Consider the following 24,644-nt stretch of genomic DNA (forward strand, 5'->3'; position numbering starts at 1 on the left):
AGATATAGAACTTTTCCAGCAACATGTCAATGCTCAGAAAGTTTTAAGGCATTTTGGGCGTTGGATTTCTGGATCAGGGGATATTGCAACCTGTACCATTCAAAATACTATTTTGATCTGGATGAAAAAACAGGTCTTTCCTTATGTTGTCACATATGTTGCCTGGAAATTGCTGTGCAGAAACCCAAACCTAGGTCTGACTGATATTAAACTTTGAGCTCTTACAACTCTGGTAATACTTTATTACAATAGTTATTCTTTTTCTACAACAAATATAAATGTCCTAAACACATCAGTTAAAAATAAGCCAGTCTGATGACATGGTGAGGGCAGAGAAAAATGTCTTTTCCTCTGACTCCTCTATGTAGGACTCTGTCCAGATCTGAAAGGCCTCCGATTGTTCAGTTTCTAATGGGATTCTAGAAAACCCTCAATACATTGAAAGGAACTGATAATTCTGGAAGGCAAATAACTTCAACACATGAGAACAGATAGTGAATTTCAGAAATACCATGGCAGATACTTTACTGCCCAAGCCAGGACACTTTTGAGTGGAAGGCACACTACAAAGCATTAGGCCAGGACACTGGTCACTAACAAGGAATGGCTGAGGACCTACCTCATAGATGCAAAGCCAAACAATAGCCTATTACCCCCAGCTGTAAACATAGAAGAGGAGATAGGCCAATGGATTACACTAAAGTTCTGTTTTTAAATTGTCCTTTCTGTCTGAAAATTAGTTTTCTCATTAAAATGAATGTAAGCTAGGCACTGGTGACTTGTGCCTGTATTCCTACCTACTCAGGAGGCTGAGATATGAGGATCAAGGTTTGAAACCAGCCTGTGTGGAAAAGCCAATTCTGTCTCCACTTAAGCAGCAAAATTGCTAGACTTGAGGCATGGCTCAAGTGGTAGAGTACCAGCTAAGCAAGTGAGAAAGCAAGCAAGAGTGTAAGGCCTTGAGTTCAAGTCCTGGCAATAGCACCAATAAAAAGTATTTTAACTTTACTGAAATATATTAACTTTGAAAAAATTTCAAAGCATGAATTAGAGGTCACTGTTGGCTGTTTTTCTGTCTAAACTTTTACCCTTCCAACTATGCTTGTCTTCTTTCATCAACTACGCGTGGCTTCTTTTATCACTGTGGCATAGATTACTTAAGTAAGTTACAATTATGGATAGTTCAAGCTTATAGATGACTTTCCCATAAAATAAAGCTTGTGAGCTCTCTGAGTGATTTGGTTAATCCAGTGGTTTTCTTGTTTTTGTGTGTGTCTATCCTATTAAGAATAATAAGTCAGTCATTACCATCCGAAAATTATGGACCACCTTCTCAAATGTCACCAACAATTATGAACTATACCCTGAAGCTAAGCCGGAGCTTTTGAGTGTGCATTTCTTCTCAGCTGCCCACATAGAAAAGGACAGCTGATAAACTAAGCAGAGGCATAGTCAATTCATAGCAATCTTCTGAGTCCTCTTAATAACTCCTGATAAAGCATACCAGCATTTGCATAATCCTGTCCCTCTATCCATTGCTAAGGAAGACAGAGCAAATCATTTTAGATCTAAGTACTAAGATGAGAAACTCAAATCTCTGGAGACAGCTGATCTCTTATCTGTATGATGCCACACTGTTCATCCACAAGACTATGGATACAGGGTTCTTTATGTCTCGGGTATTTATTTATTTATTTATTTATTCATTCATTTATTTATTTATTTAGTTAGTTAGTTAGTTAGTTGCTGGTCCTGTGACTTGAATCCTGGGCCAGGGTGCTGTTCCTGAGCTCCTTTTGCTCAAGGCCAGTGCTCTACCACTTGAGCCACAGTGCTACTTCCAGCTTTTTCTGTGATTAATTGGAGAGAAGAGTATCACAGACTTTCCTGCCTGGGCTGGCTTTGAACTGCTATTGTCAGGTCTCAGTCTCCTAAGTAGCTTAGATTACAGGCATGCACCACCACACCAGGCTTTCAGGCCATTTCTTAAAGACAGTGAAGAACTAGAATCATGACTCTGCTTCTCCCATAATGTGGGTAGCAGTTTTTACATCAACCACAGGATATATGCCTTAACCTAGCTAACCTCATCTGAACAAAATTGTAAAAGCACAGGTAAATTGCTAGATTTATCATAGGAAATGAAGCCTGTATCTCTGTCACATTTTTTTCCTTTTGTTTCTAAGAAATCATAATTTAAAAAAAAAAAAAAGAATCAACTCTATTTAGAACTTGTGTAAGACAAAGGATGCTGAGCTGACTGAGTTGCTTTCCTGGACCTTATTCCATAGGAGAGGGCCAAATCTTTTGAAGTCCTGATCTTTTAGGCCTTGAGAGGCCTCTGATTCTCTAACATGTTTTTACTAAGTGGGAATATCTAGTATCTCAATAACACAGCTTTCCCAGAGGACATAATTAATTGTCAGGGTTTACTCCATGCACCCAGACAAATGAGCTACACATACTATAATCTCATTAGGAAAAGTACCACAGCCTTGTACACCACCAGCTGGGGTCACATTCAAAGCCACCATAAAAGATGGAATAAACCGGAGGAGAAACATGACTGAAAGCTTTCTAGAGCTAGCCAACAAAATTTTACCTATAGGCTATCTATAATTAGGAATAGGGTATTGAGCCCTCTAAGTCATAGCGTCACATGAAGCTGAGCATTTACCTCTAACAAACACATAAATGGAACTCTTCAAGCCATCTTTGTTGACACATGTGTATTTGCCTGTGTTGGTGACCTCCGCTTTTTCTCTGATCCATTCATTGTGCTTATTTTCACTTGTCTGATCCAGGGATTCAAAAGTCCATTTGACAAAGGCGGGATCGGAGCATAGCAGCCTAATGGTGTCACCTGCGCTGACTATTAACTCTGACTGTGCTGGCTCGATGGATGGGGAAGACGGTTCTCCTGGACTCGCAGACGGTTGAGAAAAGCCTGCCAAGAAAAACAAGGAACATGTTGAGTCTGATCTTCCATGGAGAAAGAAGGCATTTCTTCTGTATTGAATTCCATCTTCTGTGTGCTCTGCAATAAAAACAGGACAATGTTCCTCAGCTATTTAGGGCTAGAAAGAGAGTTCTGTTTCAAATTTCTTAAGTTCACTTAGAAAGTTATTTTCTGCAATCTTCAATTAGTCCTAAGGGTCACATTTGATGTCGAAGACAGGCCTCGCCATATGCCCTGACTTCTTTGGGTTAAATACACAACTGGTTCAAGTTTCCACTCTGATTGTAGGCCATCATCATGTCAGTAATAGGCTGATACTTGGCTTAGGAATAACAGAAACAAAATCTCAAACCATGGAAACAAAAAACAACAACAGCCACCCTCAGGTCTTGGACTGGCAGAACACACATGGCCAGCACATCTTGGCTACTGCTTCAAGCTTCAGAATTCATTCATTTCCATATAGTTTTCTTTACATGGCAATGTTCATCAAAGGAGAACTATTCACAACCAGGCATGGTGGCTCATAATTGTAATCCTAGCCACCCAGAAGGAGGAGATTGGGATATAATGATTCAAGGCCAGCATCAGGGAGCAGTTCATGAAATAGCATGTGGGGGTGAAAGATCACCTGTCACTCAGCTATGTTATAAATTTAAGTAGGAGGCTCTTTGGTTTTTTGTTTTCTTTTTTTGGTTCTGGTTGTGGGGCCTAAACTCTGGGCCTGGGCGCTGTCCCTCAGTTCTTCAGCTCAAGGCTAGTGCTCTACCACTTGAGCCACAGAGCCACTTCCAGCTTTTTTCTTTTTTGTTTATGTGGTGCTGAGGAATCGAACCCAGGGCCTCAGGCATGCAAGGCAAGTGCTCTACCACTGAGCCACCTTCCCAGCCCTGTAGGAGGCTCTTTGGTAGAATAGAAGCAGGCCTGGCTATTTGAAAATGCATAAAGCAAAAGGGTCCGGGGATATGGCTCAAACTGATAGAGTATAATGCCTAGAAAGCACAGGCCTTAAGTTTAAACTCTAGTACCATTAATTAATTAATTAACTTTTTGTTAAAAAAGAGAACTATTCACAGACTCTAAACAATAAAACAGAAAATGATAAACCTTTAAGATCAGTCCATGAGATATTCTGTCTATTTGATATTCTATGTTAGGTTCAACCCCACACCACTTTGTTTCTGGCTCTCTCTGTCTCTTCCTTTCTCTCTCTCTGTCTCTCTCTTTCTCTGCCTCTGGTTTGGTTTTGTGAGATAGGGCGTGGCTATGTAACCCCTGCTTGCCTTAAACTTTCAATCCTCCCGCCTAAGTCTCCTAAGTGTTGGAATTACATGTTAGATTTCAACTTAATGAATCTAATGCTTGTGTAAGATTTCCTTTAGTAGGAAACCAATGTATCTAGTTTATCAAGATGTGACTGTTAAGACTCAATTTGAAATTTGAACCTTAGAAAATTTACATATTCAATTATCTGTCCATTAATTATGGTCCACAAAAGCATTGTGCTACCTGCTGGAGGGAAAGACATGCCGTGTGAGCCATAGTCTTTGTTCTCGCTTCAGAGTCAACTTCTCAAGTGCAGAATAAGTGAACTAAAGCTATAAGTTTACACTTTAACAAGAAAAGGTGAGAAGTGGGCTAGCCCCTGATCATTTCAGAAGCAAAGGGATGGAGAAGCAGGTGGCAAGAAGAAAGGTCTGGCACTGAGGTTGTCACATGAGGTCCTTTTAGCAACAATGAGCCTGGCAGGAATCCAGGGTTCCTTGTGGAGACATGGAGAGGTACAACCAAGTCACACAAAACCAGGCCCTGTGAAGTTGGGTATAAGTACCTGAAATGCATCAGAGACTGGGAGACTTAAAGTTTTTCATTGAAAAATGACAATGTCAGAGAATCACTCAGGTCCCAGGAAAGGAGTGGAAGTCTGGGTCCATAGGCAAATTTGAGAACTTACTGTAAGTAGTTAAGAATAAAGATCAGAAAGATAGTATTGAATGAAGAAGATGTTACAGTGCAATGAAAAGGCAGAAGGTTGACTAATGGATGACAACAGTGATGAGGACAGGAGACCTATTCCCTGGGTGAGGCAGAACTGTACAGATCCTGAGGGGCTGAGCTTTCAACTACTTCTGCAAGATCATGGGGGAAATGGCTTATGTGCATGGGCTCTGTGCCCCTTCCATACACATACCATGGTGGAGACAAAGACTGACCTGAGTCAGTCTTTTGGAGGAGGAAAGGGAGGAGTAGGTAAAAGCAGCAAGGTAGAGTCACACATCGAGGAACTTACAAGTTTAGGATGGTGAGAAACAGAAAAGAACCGGGATATGACAGCAGAGACCTGTTTAGATTCTCAGGTTTTGTGTGTTGCTTATAATCTGAAATTTGGATAGTCATAGTACAGGCTGATTTGTAGTGTTAATTAAGCCAGGATGGAGCCATTAAAGGACAAAACCAAACACCAACTTCAAAGGGCAATACCTATTGCCTGTAATCCTAAGTATTCAGAAGGCTGAGATCTGAGGATGCCGATTTGAAGCCAGTGCTAGCAGGGAAGTCTGTGAGACTCTTATCTCCAATTAACTACCCAAAAGCATGAGATGGAGATGTGGCTGAAGTGACAGAGTGCCAGCCTTGAGCAAAAAAGCTTAGCCACACCATGAGTTGAAGCCATAGTACTGGCATGCATGCATGCATGCATACGTACACACACACACACAGAGTCAATACCGCTCAGAGGAAAATAGGAAAGAATCAGAAGAGGACCCAAGGAAGGTCCTAGAAAGGCTAGAGAGAAGTAACAAGGAAGTTAGGGTTGAGGGGCCCTAGAGAACTGATAAATTTTTTCCAATATGGTTACAAAGAGACCACTGGAAGTCCAACAGCACAACAGTTTCAATTGAGTGGAAATTTGTTTGTTCCTCAAATTTGTTTATAGGCTATAAGCTACACGTGTCAACCTCACTGAATGGCTATAGCAGAGTTGGGAAAAAAATAAATAAATAAACCTGTAACTGAACAAGGTTTAAAAGGAGAGCAAGCTGATATTTCACACATGAAGTCAGAAGGAAGAGAGTCTAGGAAGGGACACATCAAAGGTGCACAACAGAAAGGAAGGATTGTGTCCTGCAGGTATATATGTAGATGACCAGCCTCAATTCCCTTTGTTTTCAGACAATTATTCCATTCCATCCAGAAATACAACCAGAGCCTCAAGGAGTCGAGCAAAGTACATACCAGATCAAAAGACAGCCTTTCATAAGACAGTACGATGGAAATGAACTTTACAACTTGGGGGAAGAAGGTGGAGGGAGGGAAAGTGGGAGAAAAATGAGGGAGGGGTAACATTGTTCAACAAGAAATGTACACCTTACATATGTAACTGTAACCCCTCTGTACATCACTGACAATAAAATTAAATTTTAAAAAAAGACAGCCTTTCTTAGCTGGAGATAACAGTAGGGTCAATTACAATCATTCAATGTTAGTAAATACCACCATGGGTGGTGCTACAGTGTGATAGCATCTCATTGTGTCCACCAGGCTCTGCATCCCAACACAGCAGTAAGAATAAGGACACAAAATGGCTGAGATTATTATCAGAGTGGTACAGTGTTAAATAATGCAAGTAGAGACAGCAATAAAGAGATACTATTATTTCAATTATCCCTTTAAAAAAAGGAAAAAAAACAAATTAGTATCAAGTGAATAGGCTCATGAGACTGACAGTAAATTTGATCCAAAAATTCTTAAAGAATTTATACTGCAATATTTCAATTTACATTTCCATCAGATTTCCCCATGAGTCATTCTTGAGGTCATATACAGATTATTATGTGTCCACACAAATAAATATTGCTGACTCTTTTTTCATTCCTTAGATAGTACTCTATCCACGAGCCACACCGCCAATTCTGGTTTTTTTGCTGGTTAGAGATAAGTCTCTGGGATGTGTCTGCCCGAGCTAGCTTTGAACCCCAAACCTCAGATCTCAACTTCCTCAGTAGCAAGGATTACAGGCATGAGTCACTGGATGCCAGGAAAGCTTTACTGACTTCTTAAGATCTTCCAGTCCAATACAGGCAAGTCCTGCCTGTGTGTCCTAAGGCAGGTCACTTGAACTCTGAGTCCAAATTACCATGAGAAAACTGTATAAAACAATACCATCATCTCATGAGTTCTCATGAGAATCAACGAGTAACACAGGCAAGGAACTTAAAACGGGGCTGGAGATGTTTTAAACACTAGCTACTAATAAACACTAGCTATTTTTAAACACTAGCTATTGATAAAAAGTAAGGCTCTTTAGTTAAGACCAACCATTTAGACTTGCACTAGGGCTGTGCCAATTACTAAACTTGTACTCCTTGGACAAGTTACTTCTCCATTCTGTCTTGGGCTCCTTACCTACAGGACTGCACGCAATTCTGTAAGTGGTGTACACAGCACTTGGAATCTCACTTGGGCACACAGGAAACACACAATAAATCTTATTCTAGAAACAACTTACCATCTCCAAATCAGTCCTGACTTACCCACTTGTGAACAGGGTGGTGGCCTGATTTCTCTCTCCAGCAGGAAATCCTAGCCATCTTTCCACTGGGGCCAACACACACACACACACACAGGCACGCACGCACGCACGCGCGCGCACACACACACACACACAGGCACGCACGCACGCACGCACACACACACACACACACACACACACACACACTATTCCTTTCCACTCATGCTGTCCCAACACACACACACACACACACACACACACACACACACACACACACACACACACACACACACACACACAGTATTCCTTTCCACTCATGCTGTCCCAACCCAGAGAAGTGATTTACCACCTCACAGAGAGGACATTCTCTCCTCAAAGACCTCCTTTGCCCTATCCCCCTGAGATCCATCTGCCTCAAACCTACCCTCTTACCAGATCCTCCCAGCTCTAAAGCCCAGGATAGAGCAGAGGCAGCTAACACTGCTTCAGGTGTGATTAGCAGCGTGCATGTATGGGATGCCTTTCCAGCTGTTTTCCTCAGACCCAACTTAACCTCTTCCTAACAGGCCAACCTTTCTGCCCATCCTGGCCCACAGGTCCTGTAACACATCTTCTCTAGCCCCCTTCCAGTCCTGTAGAAAGCTCAGCTGAAGGCCAAACTCACAATGGATGCTGTCTTCTGGCCTCTTAGATCCCTGCCCTCACTAAATCCAACAGTCAGCACTACCATCTACAGGGGTTGTGCAGTGCTCACAAGTGGACTCTGTCCATATTTGACCTCTCACCTCACTGCCAGGCCTTAGAAACCTCAGATAGCTATTCCCCTAAAGACAAAACAACAACAACAACAAAAACCCCTCACCACCTCAGTCACTGAAGGTGGATACTCCTAGACACCTAGTCCCTAGTCCCAGGAAGATGGCATCAGTTAACTGCCCAGACCCCAAAATGGCATGTTAATTTTGCTGTTCCACCAAGAACAGTATCCTGATTCACTGAATAGAATGAGCCTGAAAATTCAACACCATAAATTTATAACTTCTAGTTTTATGAAATAATTATTTTCAAAATAATGACCATCAAAAGCTTCCAGAGTATTATTTTCCAACTAAATTATTGAGTAGTTCAAACCCTCAGACTCACACTATAAAATGAAAATAGGCTTTTATTACAGTGGGACTGTGGGTAATGTTTATTCTCTTGTTTCCAAATCATGGTAAATGTTGCTACTAAGGCCTTAAATTTAAAAAAAACACCAATTATCTATGTCAATGATCTCTGTTAAAAAGAGAAGAGATTCACTTGAAAGGAAGCTCTTTTAGAAAAACACTCCAACAGGTTTAAAGTGCTCTGAAATGACACATTTTGCAGGGTATATAGTATATAGCAAGATCTCAGCATGTTTGTTCAATTGTGTTTTACCTACTTCAGAGGACTTCTCACATGAGAAAGTTTGCTTCTTTAATTACATCTGGCTAAGAATAATATTGAGTTGTCTTCTGTTCCCTGAACATATGTTAATGAACCAAAAGAAAATGATATATGAAAATACCCACGACATCCTATAACAAGAGTAAGCCTGGAAGAATCCAATGACTACCTAGGAAGTACTTATCCTAGGTTCTCACTGAAGGCTGAACTTGAACCTAGTATGGTCCTTGTTCATAAAAAGCATACGAAAGATTGCAAGGACAGTGCAAAATAAAAGAAATGCTAGCATACCCTCTACTCCTTCCTTCTTGGATACTTGCAATGTCTGGTAAAATGTAATCAGCCCTAAAAAACTGATGACAGGGACTCAGACAGATTCTTATACATCAGTGGAAAAACAGTATTAATCACCACAGCCAAAAAAGGAGAATAACTCAAAGAGTCCATCAGCAGATGAACAGATAAACAATATACGGGATATAAGTTCAATGGAGCCATAAAAAGGCTCCATTGAGCCATAAAAAGGAATGAAATGCTGATCCATGCTACAATATGGAAAGGTCTTGGCACCCTTCTCCTAAGTGAGTACTACAGACTGTATGATTCTATTTACATGAGGGGGGATCTAAAATAGGATAATTCATAAGGACAGGAACTAAAACCAAAGATGCTAGGGTTTGGAGTGAGGACAAACAATGAAGAGTTAGTTTAGTGAATAGCATTTGTCTGGGATATTTTTTTTAGAAAAGTATGAAGACTTAGAAACAGTATCTTCTATGGTGCATATAGTTTTATCATCATTTTTCAAAACAGTAAAATTTAAAAATCATAGGCCTAAACCCTAAATCTTTCCCCATTGACTTGGCTCTTTTTTCCTTGACCTACCACCATGCCTGTAAATCTAGCTACTTCAGGGGGCTGAGATCTGAGGATCACAGTTTCAAGCCAGCCAGGCCAGAAAAGTTCATAGAAGTGGCACTGTGGCTCAAGTGGTAGAGCACTAGCCTTGAGCAAAAAAAGAAGCTCAAGGACAGTGCCCAGACCATGAGTTCAAACCCCAGGACCAGCAAAAAATAAATAAGCCATCTTTTGAGAGCTCCACACCGTTGTGCAACTGTGCCTTCCACACTACTTCCACTAACCAGGTATTGACAACAAAACCTCTTTTATCTCAGAGCAGGACACAAAAAAATCTTGTTTGGAAATCATACAGCCTGAGCACTTCATATCTGAGACTATTAGCTCTATTTTAGCTCTTCTAGTTATTTCGGGTTTTTTTAAATAATTTTTTTATTGTAAAGATACTATATAGAGGGGTTACAGTTATATGAGTAAGGTAATGAGTACATTTCCTATCAAGTATTGTTACCTCCTCCTTTGTTTTTCCCCTACCATCCCTTCCCTGCCCACCTCCCCAATGGCTCCCTCCCCTCCACCCCAGAAATTGTAAAGTTCATTCTCAATACAGCATCTCCTTTTTTTAAATGTTTTATATTTTATATATATATACATATATATATATATATATATATATAATAAACATACTGTATCAACATAGTGTCTTGTACATCTCATTGTTACAATGGGTCAACGGGTACCCTTGTTTCAAGTCATTTAGTTTTATCCCTCAAATCTTCCAAGGAAGGTACACTTGATAGTGCACTGTGTATATATTACATGAAAAGGTACATACTTATGAAAATTAATCAAAAATTAGTATGTGTACTTATTTGAGGAAAAGCTGATAATTATCTGCTAACATCTGCTAACTTGGAAATAGGGTAGCTGAAAACTAGAAAAGGTATAACGTGAAAATTAATCGATTGAGAGACACCCTCCTCTCCCAACTCACCAAAAGCTAGGGAGATTCTGCATGCAGACTGCTTCACAGGATCATGTTAAGAAAAGTGAAGTTAGAAATTGAAGATCTTGTATTTTGGGGTGTGGTGGATGGCAAAGATAACAGATCAGAACTCTCCTGACAATCCTCATCAACCAACCAACACTCAAAAGAAAAGACTTTGGCCCTCTATCTAAAGATATACCAACCATTCATCTTTCGTTCTCATTTTTAGGCAAAGATAAAATGACTTTTGACAATGTGTCAATGAACAAACTAGTTGAGGGTCCAGACTGTACTTGTTTGAACTTCGGGACCTATGCTGACTGAGCACCTGTCACAGAAGCTGTTCCCCCATCACACAGGCTGCTCCTCCATCACTGACTGTGGTGGATGGCTCAGGTTAACTCTGACAGCTAGCTCTTCTGGTCCCTCATAAATGTCTATTGCTGCAAAGACCTGACTTACAGAGTTGGGGTTAAAATTAAGGAAGTCATTTCAAAACCTTTCCTCCTTTGGACACCAAATATAAGGAACCGGGCAAAATAATGGCTGGGAAAGAAACCCAGGTAGAGAAGCCTAGTATAGTTTTGAGGAAGTAGAGCAGAAACAACTGCTGCCTTGGAGTTGAATAGTTGGTTCCCGTACTGTTTAACCACAACTCATAATAATAAAAAAAAAAAAGCTAATGATTTGTATGTCATATTGTTTCTGACATACTTTCATACCCCCACAGGAATACAATAGAAAAAAACCAAGATGGAAGGATCCAAGTAATTGCCCACAACACCCTGGAGGCTTTACAAACAAAGATGATTCTGGAAATAGAATAAAGCTGAAGAGGAAGAGGTACTCAGTGAAAAGCATACAAGTCCCCAAAAGGCTCTAGTACTACTTCTACCTCTGGGAGAACCTCCTTAGACCCCTTCTAAAATACATGCTATACCATCTTTAGCATGGTATAGGAGACTGTGGACCATCTACCATCTCTGAATCACCCCCACACTGAAGGAAGCCATGCATCAAAGGACCCAGAGTTATGGGCATACTAGTACAGAAACATTCTACGACCTTAACCCTCACTGAAGCTTCATTCCAAGAACATCTGTTGCAGAGAACAAGGCTTGAACTCAAGGCCCATGCTTTCACCCAGCTTGCTTGTTTCAAGCCTGCTGTTCTACCATGTGAGCCACCATTAAAAACCAAGAATAATACTAGAAATACCTATGGTCTGGAATTGTGCTGATCATGGAGATGAAGTCTGGTGGGCTTTTCTGTGTGAGTTACTTCAAGCTAGGATCCTCTGATCTTACCCTCCCAATTAGCTAGAATTATAGGAGTGAGCCACTGGCACCAAATGGCAGGTAAGTTTTCTTGATGGTCATTTGTCTCTTGATGGCAAATAATTTTAAATGTCTTTATATTGTTTCACATGTACTAAAAATGAAAGACTAAACTGAGTGCACTTTTAGTGGGAGAAAAATCCAACTACCTTACAACCATATACATCTAGGCCTTTAAAAGTAGCTTGACAGTTGTACACTGGTGGCTCACGCCTGTAATCCTAGCTACTCAGGAAGCTGACATCTACAGATCACAATTCAAAGTCCGCTAGACAGGAAAGCTGGTGAGACTTTTATCTCCAATTAACCACCAAAAGCCAAGAATGGAGCTGTGGCTCAAGTGATGGAGCACTAGCCCTCAATAAAACATGTCAGGAATAGCTCTCAAGCACTGAGTTTAAGCCCCAAGATAGACACAAAAGAGAAAAGAAGAGAAAGAAAGGAAATATAAAGAAAAGTAACTTCATGGACAAGTTTGAGAACACACCAAACATGGATCCCACAGAGATTTAGCACTCTGCTAACTCCAAAGGACTTTCTGGGTAAGACTAAGGTCTCTTTAATGCAGTAAAATAGGAATGAAAGTACTTACCTAGGTGAAACTCATGAAAATCCATATAGTTTAAACATAAGATAAACCATGTTTGACATCATGTCCTTGATGTCTTTAAGTCTACTGAACAATGCACATTTCTGTTTAGCTTCAAAATAAAGAAAATAAAGGGCAGGCTAAGTCTCAGTACTCTATTAGGTATAAGTTATTAAATGACCATATAATATCTGTTTCAATATTTGAGCCAGTCTAAGGGTTCAAGTAATGGTAATAGAACATCATAAAATGATCAGTCAGTTCAAAGTTGGTTTAAAACTCACAAACTTGAAAGACTTCTTTGCAACATGTTTTTTAAAGAAGTTCCTTAAATATATTTTGAAATATATTTCAACTAACTGACAGAAGAGAACTGAAAGAGAAATAAAACTAAAACTGAAGTTAACACATCAGCCATTAGTGGCAAACCAAGTTGAGTTGGTATCAAAGTAAATACCTCTGCATGGTGTCTTCAAACATGCATTGGTAACTGGGTTCCTACCATTTGGCTTGGGTTGTGCCAGGGACTAGAAATACAGAAGGGCTCACAGTCCGGTGAGGGAGGTAGACCCGCACAGGCAGCTGAAGCAAGTGTGGGTAAATACAACACACAAAGCAGAGCCCAGAAATTCAGATTTCATGATGCTTCAACATTTAATTTTCCACTTTAGGATGGAACAAAAGCACTGCACATTGAGTAGAAACTGTACTTCAAATTTCAAATTTCGATCTTTCCCTAGGTTAGTTCGTGATTCACGATTCTCACAATGGCTCAACCACATGTATTAAAATAGTCAACACTTTATTATCACACAGGTTTTGTGTGAGGTAGTTTTGTCCAACTGTAGGCTAATAGTGTTCATGATTAAGGTAGGCCAGGCTGAGTAAGATGTCTGGCAGGTTAGTTGTGTTAAGTGCATTTATAACTTTCAATATTTTCAACTTAGGATGAGTTCATCAGGATGCAATCCCATACATTGAGGAAGTATCCACATTAAGGAGAACCAAGCTGACAAACTAAGGGGGAAAGGATCAAGAAGAAGAAGGGTCAAAAAGGATTGCTAGAGTTCAAGTTGAAGACAATGCCAGGGAAGAAAGGAAGGGAGAGGAGAGGAGGAGAGAGATGGGGTAGGGAAGGTTTTATCTATTAGATGAGAAGGGGTACAGAGAATAGACCACAGAAACAGTCCAGGAAGTACTTAGCAGGCACAGGACCACAGAGAACTGTTCAGGCATGAAAGTGAGGCCAGAGAACTAGGCAGGATAAGACTTTGGGAGTGCCTCCTTTAGTCCCGAGGGGGGCAGGATTAGAGCTAAAATCAGTTAGGAGACAAGGGGGTGGGGATCTAGACAGGAGACAAGGGGACAATGGAAGCATGAGCCATTGACAGTGGGAACAACGAAGTGAGATGGGTATTTCCAGGTGAGGGGCTTGGAGTGGACTGGCCCTGCGTGGTGAAGAAGCACAAAGGAGGAAAAAATTCCTGACTTTGGCCTCCATGATAGGGACATGTGATGCCAGAAGACTAGAGAAGGAAAAAAAGATTTAGGGGCATTTTGACTAGCAAGTGGCAGTCAGAAGGTTCTAGAAATTGGGGGAGGAGGTAGATGAGAGTATATTCCAGAGTCTTACTGATAACATGCTGAGTGGTAACCATTACTGTCCATAAACATTCCAGCTGGGAAGGCAGAAAGGGCATGAATCACAGTAGGAAATGGAAGGGCCAAGGCGGCTGTAATTTGGTAAACACACACACACACACTTTCTCTCACCAAAAAACAGCATTCTTACTAGGTAGGTTCAAGCCTGTAATCCTCGCTACAAGGTGGCTGCAATTTGGTGTATACATACACACATATACCCTCTCTCTCTCTCTCTCTCTCTCTCTCTCTCTCTCTCTCTCTCTCTCTCTCTCTCTCTCCATAACACAAAGCATTCTTGCTAGGTAGGTTCAAGCCTATAATCTTAGCTACTTTGGAGGCTGAGATCTGCCAAGACAGATTAACTTGAGAGACTCTTATCTCCAATTAACAGGAGGAGGGAGCAACCTCAGGGCCAGTATCTGGTGATGAAGGGGCACAGGGAGAATTGTTGGTTCTGTGAATATGAGTATGGATGGTGGTAAGCATGGAAGATCCTGAGTGCTCCCACAGGGTTTATAACATGAGTAGGGCTGGTGGCTGGGAGGGCAAAGTAAAACAAAATGCAGGGAGGAGAGAGGGCTGGGACACAAGGGGCTGGAAGAGAAGAGCTCCTGAGCTGACCTGCCTGAGGCTTCAAGATTCCTTGCTGTCTGTGGCCAAGAGGTGAGGAGCCCACACTGGGCACAAGAGACAGGACTGAGTCTTTTGTAGGGAACTCTATCTGTGGCACAAAGGAGCCTCAGGTACAATAGATGACTTCCACTTTCCCACAGATATTCAAGGAAATGTGATTCCCAGGCTCCCCACTACTAGAGAGATGTCTGGCTCTCTGGAGGTGGGGTGAGGCTACTCCCCTTCCCACCTGCTCTCCTGGGGGTGGGGGGGAGCTTTCAGCTGGGTGAGCTACCTGTGGTTTGGGCCCTTCCTGCAGTAGGTGCTGAGATGTTTCCTCTCACAGCTGCTCATTGCTGTCTTAACCACATGGACAAACTCACTGCTAATAAATCACTTGTACTTTTGCCTATCTCACTGTTCCTGTAACATCTGCCTTTTCTTTCTTTCTGCCTTACTTTTTTCTTTTGAGGTGGGATGGAAGTCTCCATTATGTTGCCCAGGTTGGACTCCAGCTCCTGGACTCAAATTATTTCCCCTGTCTCAAGCCCTTCTAAGTACATATGGACCACTATACTTGGCTTCTGGCTATTACTTTTTGTGGTCCCTGAGCAAATTAGGCAGACCTCATTTCATTCTCTGCTATAAAGTGTTTCCCTACTTGGATCCCCCAACATGGCCTAGATGGAGTTTCAACTTATTGAGACAAACCCCATCCCCCAACTCATTCCTTCTGCTAGGTCCCAACTCCCAAACCTGCCAAGTAGCTGTGAGAAGATGCCCTCAGGCTGCTTCTGCTTTTTGAAAAGCACACTGCAGATCAAAGAGATGTCAAATGTTCATCTGCTTCTAAGAAACTGAATGGTAACCACAATGCAGAGATTCAAGCTTCTAATGAGTACCTTTTAAAGCAAGTCTTAGTTTCTCTCTAGTTGGAGAACTCAAGCAAAATTATAACGTGTTTGATGCTTACTATGACATTTACTATTTGTCCATTTCAGATAAGATGTTTAGCAGTCTACATTTGCTTTCAAGACATTGGTAATTGTTGTAAAGAGGAAAATGTTCTGGTGGCCATATACATAAATTTCTGGATTCTAAATACTGAATGAGTCAGTTTGGTTCTCTAGACCACAATCTTCTAATCTGAAAAATGAAAAGATGTATTCCAAGGTTCCCAAAGCTCTAAAATTCTGTAATCAAAACATTCAAGGCCATAAGGACGTTAAGATAAGGAGATTCCTTAAAAGAAAAAAAATCTAGTGGCTGGGTAGGAAAAGTTCCCAAATGTCTATACCAAGAGTAAATAACAGTGATTCTCCTATGACATAAATAACAAATCACCTACTTTTTATTTAAATTACTGTTTGGAAATGGAATTAGAGTAAGGGCCTAAACATGGAAATGAATCCCTGGCCTGGCTCTTTCTCACAACTCAGATGGCCAATAAGACCTGTGAAGATGAACCTACCATTTTTACACCTAAAAGAAGGCTCCTTTCCAGTTAATCTATTCTCATTTTTACAAATTTTCTTCTCAATATGCACATTATCAAGAGTAAAGGTTTTCAAGAGGCTTTCTTAATATATCCCTACTCACAAATCCTAAGAAAAATACAACCCAATGTGTAAAGAAGCAGGACTTCCCCTCCATATCTCAACCAGATACCTAAGAGGAGGAAGCCTTCCTCAGCCTTTATGGACTCAGTCTTTAGGGAGTTAGATAAGGTCTATATTTCATAAGCATGATATGGGAGGCAACAGCCCTGAACAGACAAGGAACTTTCTCATCTCCAGTGGGTTCCCCCACAGCCCTTAGTCTAGGCTAGCTCCTGTTTTAAATATGGAGATTTCCGTGTTTTGATTTCTGGAAATCACTTAGTGAAATGTAAACTAGATAAGAAACTCTAAGGACTAGAATTCTATAAACACCAGGACAAGGCCCTCACCATCTGGGACGCTTGGGGTGGGGTGGCCACTAAACTTCTTTCAACATCAACTTCCTTCACTTAAAGAACAACTAACAACAAAGCAAAAGGGAACACAGGCAAGAACACAACAATGGTCAGCCTCACTAGCTTGACAGTACCCCCAGCCGCTCCCCTCACCCCTGACACACACATACACACTCAGCAAGCACAGATATGCCCAGTTCCAAGCATACTCTTCTGGTATCTCAGGGAAGGCTGCCGCTGTAGTCTCTTGAGATTAGGCAGTAAGCCCCCATAGAGCAGATGCTTCTTTCACCTTAGTGTGGGCAGGTGTGCAGGGTAAGTGTGCATGCAGTATGCTCCTAGACTAACTAATTACCAAGCTGCTCCCTCCCATCAAGAAATTTAGAATTTTGCAGAATGCCAATTCCTCAAGGCTCGGGAGAAGAAACAAGTTTTGTAATAGCAAAAGCTGAAAACTTCAGGAAATACAAAAAAGTGGATATCCTAAATTCTAGCTCTAATCCTATGACATCTAATTGAGATGTTTCATCAAGGTCAAACTTCAATAAGTAAGAAGTAACTAACATTCACACACACACAAAACATGGCTTTTGTGATTCTTCTTACTATGGTAAAATAGACATAATATTTCATTTACCTTAGCAATTTTTAACTGCACAGTTGAGTGAAGTGAAGAATATTCACACAGTTGTGGTACTATCACCAGCATCCATTTCCAGAACTTTTTTCTCCATCCCAAACAGAAACTCTTATTAAGATAGTAACTTTCCTTTCCCTCTTCCTCCCCAACTTCCTAGACAAGATTCTACTTTGTATGAACTGGGTTACTTTAGGCCCTCATATAGGGAATCATATATCATTTGTCCTGGTATACCTCAATTATGTAACTGATAAGGCCAATAATGTTGTGACAAGTCAGAATTTCCTTCCTGTTTAAGAGGGGGTGGATAATATTTCATTATATGTATAGGACAACACCGTTTTCAATTCACCCAGACATCTGGGTCATTTTTCTAAGAGGCATGTTTTTAAACCCATCTTCAACTACTTTGGAAAAAACTCTCTGATTTTCTAACTCTGAAAAATGCTAGGGATTATGCTTGACTTATATATGGCCTTATAGGCACAGGACTGGCTTACAGCAAAGAAAGTCAAAACAAAAGCACTAATAACCTGTTCAGCTACAGGAATTTTATCTGAGGCAGTTGCTGAAGAAAGAGGTACTGGCATTGATAACAGTCCTTCAAACCAACTTGAATTCTGAAGGAGAAAAACAGTTTACCTGTATTTCTGGATAACATGCTGGGCTGAGTCTTTTGCCTCCCTTCTTTACAGAATACCTGGAAATATCCTGGGTGCTCCTTTTTACTTGCATTTGTGGTGGTTTTTTAAAGAGGTTTCCAGGAAGACAGTGAATATTTTGGGGGTCTAAACTGAATTGAAAAGACCCAGGCAGAGCTAAGAGGTTCATGACCTGATAACCTCAGGGCAACCCTCCTGAGTGCAAGGTCCTCTGCCCTAGAAGGAAGAGGCCAAAGATTCCACTGAGGTCAAGGGCAGAAGATGGATCCTAGGTGACCTCAATGTTTCCATAAAATATAAAGCTGAGGCTTTTTGCAAGGGATTGTCCAAGAGGGGCATACAAAAGGCAGGAATTCTAACAACTTGCTTGCAGATGGTCCTAGAAAAGTATTATATAAACTGGCAAAGCAAATGTAACGAAATTGTAACAACAGGTATACAGTTACCTTTCTTGATTCTCACTTTAAAAACAACTGTTTTTGTAAGTTTGAAGCTATTTCCAGATTTTTTTTAGATCCAGCTTTGTATTTTGAAGACTTGAGGCAAAATCAGAGGCTGGAAATGATGGTGCTTCTCTGAGCCTGGGGGAGCAGGTGAAGACACTGAAATCACTGATGGCTTTAGAGCCAGACATGCAGAGATTCTAATGAGTCTTGGGAGAAGCAGCTGACCCTCCAAGCTGACTCTCTAGGATTCAGACTTAACATCTATAAATTGGAAGACAGTTAAATATTTAAATTCTTTATGCTTAGTCACTGGTACTGCAAGGATTACTTTGACAGCAAGAGGGTAAGGGGTAAGGACCATTTGAAGTACCACAGAAAACATCAGGGCCACACCCTCCAAGCAAGAAGAGGAAAGACATGAGGGTATGGAATGAGCTGATCTGGGCATGGTGGTACATGCCTGAAATCCCCAGTACTTGGGACAGTGATAAAGGAGGATCATGAGACCAGCCTGGGTTACACAACCAGAGATTTTCTCAATAAAACAAAAAACCAAAAACCTGTGTGTGTGGTGTGTATATGTATGTAATTGACATAAATGCATGTATTGTCAATCCTTCCATTAAATATTAGTGAAGCTCAGTATCTTATTTTAGACAAATGCCACCACTAGGAAGTTGCTGCCTCTGGGAAGCACCTCCCAAGTGTTTACCTTCTAGAATAGGAATGCAGGTCTATTCTTTCTTTTGCCAGGCATGATTATGTGACCAGGAGGTGAAGGAGTACATCTTTTCCTATTAGCTAGATTTGGAAGTACGAGAAGAATCTGCCCTCTGTGATCCGAGGAAGTTGTTCTTGGAAATCCCAGGAGACAAGATGACTTACCTCTCTGAAAAGTTCCTGGTACCACCTTAATTCTTCGTTCTTCAGGCTGCTGGCTTCTGATCCACATATTATAAATGTCTCCAAGAACAAAGGATGTCTCCCCTTCCTCTTTCCCTGGAATACTAATAGCAGGAATCCTCTCTATCAGGTGTCCCTTATCCAGACCCAAGATCAGAATCAAGTCAGTGTGATGACAGGATTAGATGAGCCTTTCAGAAATTCATTAGGGACTGGCCAGTGCTGGCGGCTCATGCCTGTAATTCTTGCTACTCAGGAGGCTGAAATCTGAGGGTTGAGGTTCAAAGCCAGCCTGGGCACAAAAGTCTGTGAGACTCCCATCTCCACCAAAAAGCTGAAACTGAAGGCGCGGCTCAAATGGTAAAGCTCTGGCTGGAGCAAAAAGCTAAGGGACAGGCTCTGACTAAGCCCACAGACCAACACACACACACACACACACACACACACACACACACACACACACACACGGAACACACACACACTCACACACGGAACATGGATAACAAAACAAGATACATTGAATGTAATCCTTATTTCCAGCCTAGGTGTCTTGAAATGAGAGACCTGCTCTACCCTTCTCTTGAAGACTTGCTATGTGCTGCATCCTTAGGAAACAGTGAAATAGACAAGATCCCTCCACACCCCTATGGAGTTTATATTTAGCTCCAGGAAGAGCCAGTAATTATACAATTACATAATTACAATGTGTTAAGTGTGAAGCCTTAGCTTGCACAATGAGAAATGACCTGACCTAACCTGGGAGGTCAGAAACTGTGAAGTATACCTGCAGATGGAGCGCAGGATGCACCAGGAAGTCATGGAGAAGTGTTGTAACCTTGGCAGGAAGCTAGACACATTTAAAAGGCTTCAGGAGTAATGGATGAGGTAGGCACATGCAAAATGGCAAATGACAGGCTTGAGAGGGCCCTGTACAGACTGGACAGACTCTAAAAGGTTGCAATCAGGGTGGGTGATAAGCATCTTTTTGTCCTTTTAAAATACACTGCTAGGGTGGCCTTTTCTTCCCCTCCCCCGCCACACATGCATGTTTCTGGAAGCCTCAGCACTGTCCCACGGTACTGCAATGGTCTGTTTTCTTATCTGGACTAACTGAAACTCCATCTATCTTTCTTGGTTCGACAGAAGGAGAACTGAGAAATGCACTCTGGTCTGACTTTACAGGGATTCACAAGGCAGTAACCTGGCTCTGTAATTCTGATACCCACTCCAGTGACTCTCAAAACCAAGATTTCCACTGCAGTAAGTCTAGGAGACGATGGCATCTCTTCCAGGTGCCAGGGGCTGTGGATATTGTAGGTCCTGGCCACAGCTGAAAAGCCAGTGGCCTCCTGCCTTACAAGGCAATCAGCTCACAGAAGAAATCTAAACCTGGGGCATAAGTACAGTAAGAAATTGTACCAGGATCTTGGAACTCAAAGCAAACCTGCAAAAAAAAAAAAAACAAACAGATTTTTCTTGAGTGAGCAAATCTGCCTGGCTTTTACACCTAGAAATCGGCCTCGCGCTGGGTCCCCCTGACAAGCTTTGGCAGCTAGTCGGGTACAGATTTTTCAAATCCCCGAGCTTTCGAAGTGGGAAATGTTGCAGAATGCAACCAGTCACAGCTCTGGGACTCCAGCATAGTGACATTGGGTGGCAAAGACAACTTCTGCAGCAGCACATCAGACCACAATCTGGTGGACCACTGTGTGTAAAAGGCCCAGCACCCAGGGCCATAGACCATGTTTACCCACAGGGGTCCCAGAGCCCCAGAACAAGAAAACTACAAGGAGCACAGGATCTCTGTACCCAGACTGTGTGGGTCCCTGGTCCCTGTTTCACACATACCAGGCATTTCTCGGTGAGTAGGGTGATAGTCAGACACCAGTCCCCAATTTCCTGAATTGCTAATCAGATAATTGCTACAATGGTTAATTCTGTAGCCATTCAACATTTGAATAAACTAAATAGAAAATAATTAGACCAAAACAATCACATTGGTTTAAAAGCACACTCACTAATGGACAAAATTGGTTTATTCAATTTTGTTTCAACATTCATCAGAACACTTGCTGGTCAATTTGCTTAATGAGTGTTCACTTTTCTCTTAATTTTTCTGGGGTGATATTCACTTAGAGCAATACACTAAGCCTGCTTTCCTTCTGCAAAGAATTCTTAATGAACAGCCCAGTGCAAAATAATCTTTCTGTCTCTGTAATCTTTCTATCTCTGTAGAAAACGTGGATAGCCTCAAGACTATCTTGCACTGTTTTCCAGAATTGTGACAAATTAATAAAGTAAAATAAAGCTTCTGATATGTACACTGAGAAATTTCTTTGTCCTTACGTGGCTGTACTATAATGAACATGCCTAAAAACCAGAGTAGGGAAGAGGCCAGTTCTAAAATTGTAACCTTTTAATATGGTAATTTAAATCAATGGCCAACTGGAAGAAACTCAAGTTGGAGGAAGGAAATATAGTATTTTTGGAAATCTAAATTAATATTATGTCAAGCCCTGAGAGCATTTTTTTTCCAAATGACTATAATTAGAGATATGCAAATTTTTCACTGGGGGGAAAGAATGAGCTGAGAGGAAAATGCACCTAATTAAGAAATGATGTTAATCTTTATTAGTGGGTGTTACAAGTATAGATAGCTGTTATGTAACATTTTTAAAACTATAAAACTCAAAGAATCTTACACCAAACAAGCAATGGGAAAAGGGTATCATGTCTTAGACATTTTTCTCAGAAACAACAGTTCAGCAATGAACTTCTGGGCAGAGGGTTGATTTCAAACCATTATGTTTTAGCTAACCAACACATTCAGAAAGCTAAGACAAGAGCCAATTAAAGTGCTTGCTTCTATCCTGATCCACTTTCACATAACTTTGATTTCCCACCACTAATGTTTAAGCGATTATTTTGAAAGAAAAAGAATCCAGATTTGGTGGACCCAAAGGTTAACAAGTTCTATATAGTAAAAAGTCAACACAGCCCAGGAAGATGTTAGAGGCTATGGGGTAGTGGCCTAGTTGTCAATTCTCCTCACCCATAAAAAAACGAGCAAACAGAGCAGAACAAAAATCCACGGACAGACAACAAAATGTACAACACAAGGTGATAAGGTATCCAGGAAACCCCTAATACAAGGACTGGGAAGAGAATACAGCAGCTACCAAATGACCATCATCTATACCCTAGGAAGCTTGGAGGGTCACTTTAAAAATGGCCACAGAACCTGAAAGATGACCTGGCAGGTTCCAATTGTATTTGTGAGTATGGAGGGGATTGTAATGCATCTGTTTCCAGTGTTCTCGAATATTGTGGAGTTGAGGAGACATGGATTGGAATAGCTTAGGCCAAAACCCAGGTGATAATGCTGGGAGTGGACCCAGAGTAAAATAGGGATAAAAAGAAGAAAGGTGTGGATGGGTGGGGCTACTTTCCATCCACTTCCCAACCCTCACTGAGTAGGGTCAAAAGAAATTAAGATCTGGGCTGGGAAGGTGGCTCAGTGGTAGAGTGCTTGCCTTGCATGCATGAAGCCCTGGCTTCGATTCCTCAGCACCACATAAGCAAAAAGCAAAAAAAAACAAACAAACAAAAAAAAAGAAATTAAGATCTTAGGGTGTAAAGAAGTGGAGTTACTACATTTCTTAATTCATGTCTGGCTCTAAAGCCATCAGTGATTCAGTGTCCAGGCCCAGATAGAGAAGCACCATCATTTCAAGCCTCTGATCTTGCTTCTATAGTCTTCAAATTACAAAGCTGGATCTAAGAAAATCTGGAAATAGCTTCAAACTTACAGAAAAGTTGCAAGGTAAGTACCAAGAAGAGTTCCAGTGCACTCGTTGCTACAATTTTGTTACATTTGTTTTGTCAGTTTATGGACATACTACTTTTCTTGGACCATTTGAAAGCAAGTTGTTAGAATTCCCGCCTTTTGTGTGCCCCCCTTGGACAATCCCCTGCAAAAAGCCTCAGCTCTGTATTTTATGGAAACATTGAAGTCACCCAGGATCCATCTTCTGCCCTTGACCTCAGTGGAATCTTTGGCCTCTTCCTTCTAGGGCAGAGGACCTTGCACTCAGGAGGGTTGCTCTGAGGTTATCAGGTCATGAACCTCTTAGGTCTGCCTGGGTCTTTTCAATTCAATTTAGACCCCAAAAACATTCACTGTTTTCCTGGAAACCTCTTAGTACCTAAAAACGAGATTCACTTCTTTACCTGGATCTTTAAACTGCTCAGTGAAACAACGTAAGAGTGTACTCTACCAAAGTCTGATGCTACAAGAACTCCCCTGCCTGGCCCTCTTTATAGAGGAGAGGAGAGGCCAGAGACTAACAAAAAGATTCTGAATGGTTATTCTTTAAAAAAAAAAAAAAAGCTATTGTGTAGAAAATCTTATAAAAGAACTCTGTTAGCACATGCATGCTTGCTGAAGGCAAAACAAAGCTACAACTTTCAAAACAAGTGGAAAGAAAGCAAATGACAGAAACTAGAAAGGACAGCATGTATCAAAATTTTAAATTTAGAAATGAGTTGGAGAAAATGAAAATGTAAGAATGGAGGCAAATTAAAGAATTAGGAACAGGGATAATGGAGACTAACATAACAGGGCGGTGAGGTTAATAGCGTACATTGTAAGCATATATGGAAATGACACAATCAATCCCTTTTGTACAACTAATGTATGCTAGTAAATCTTTTTTAAAAGTGAATTTTGTGAGCCCCCTTGAAAAAATGGAGTGGAAACAAGTAAAAATAAAAAGAATATATCTCAGATATGAAGGATAAACAGAAGACAAGAATAAATAAAAATGAGTAGTGCCTTAAATGAACTATTTAAGTTCACCTTGAAAAGAGAAAATTTTTAATTCACAGTATGTGGTCTTGGAGGGGGTGGGATTTAAAAAGTGAAAGGCAGTCATAGAAGATAGCAATGAGCCTGGTACCAGTGGCTCATACCTATAATCCTACCTACTCAGGAGGCTGAGATCTTGGGAAAATTTTGAAGCCAGCCTGAGCAAGAAAGCCCATAAGACTCTAATTTCCAATTAACCAACAAAAAGCCAGAAGTGGAGCTCAAGTAGTAGAGTGCCAGC

At 41.0% G+C, this 24,644-nt stretch overlaps 1 protein-coding gene across 2 annotated transcripts in view; it reads right to left on the minus strand.

Moving 5' to 3' along the window:
• Positions 1–24,644, minus strand: part of Kit (KIT proto-oncogene, receptor tyrosine kinase) — an 86,645-nt gene that overhangs the window by 45,509 nt on the left and 16,492 nt on the right. For both annotated transcript variants that reach the window (XM_070013061.1, XM_070013060.1), the window contains exon 2: positions 2,678–2,947. In XM_070013061.1, the coding sequence (XP_069869162.1) occupies positions 2,678–2,947 (270 nt within the window). The remainder of the gene's footprint in view (positions 1–2,677; positions 2,948–24,644) is intronic.

Source organism: Dipodomys merriami, unplaced genomic scaffold (genome assembly GCF_024711535.1).
Source record: "Dipodomys merriami isolate MVZ:Mamm:240054 unplaced genomic scaffold, mDipMer1.0.p SCAF_9, whole genome shotgun sequence".
NCBI classification, from domain to species: domain Eukaryota; kingdom Metazoa; phylum Chordata; class Mammalia; order Rodentia; family Heteromyidae; genus Dipodomys; species Dipodomys merriami.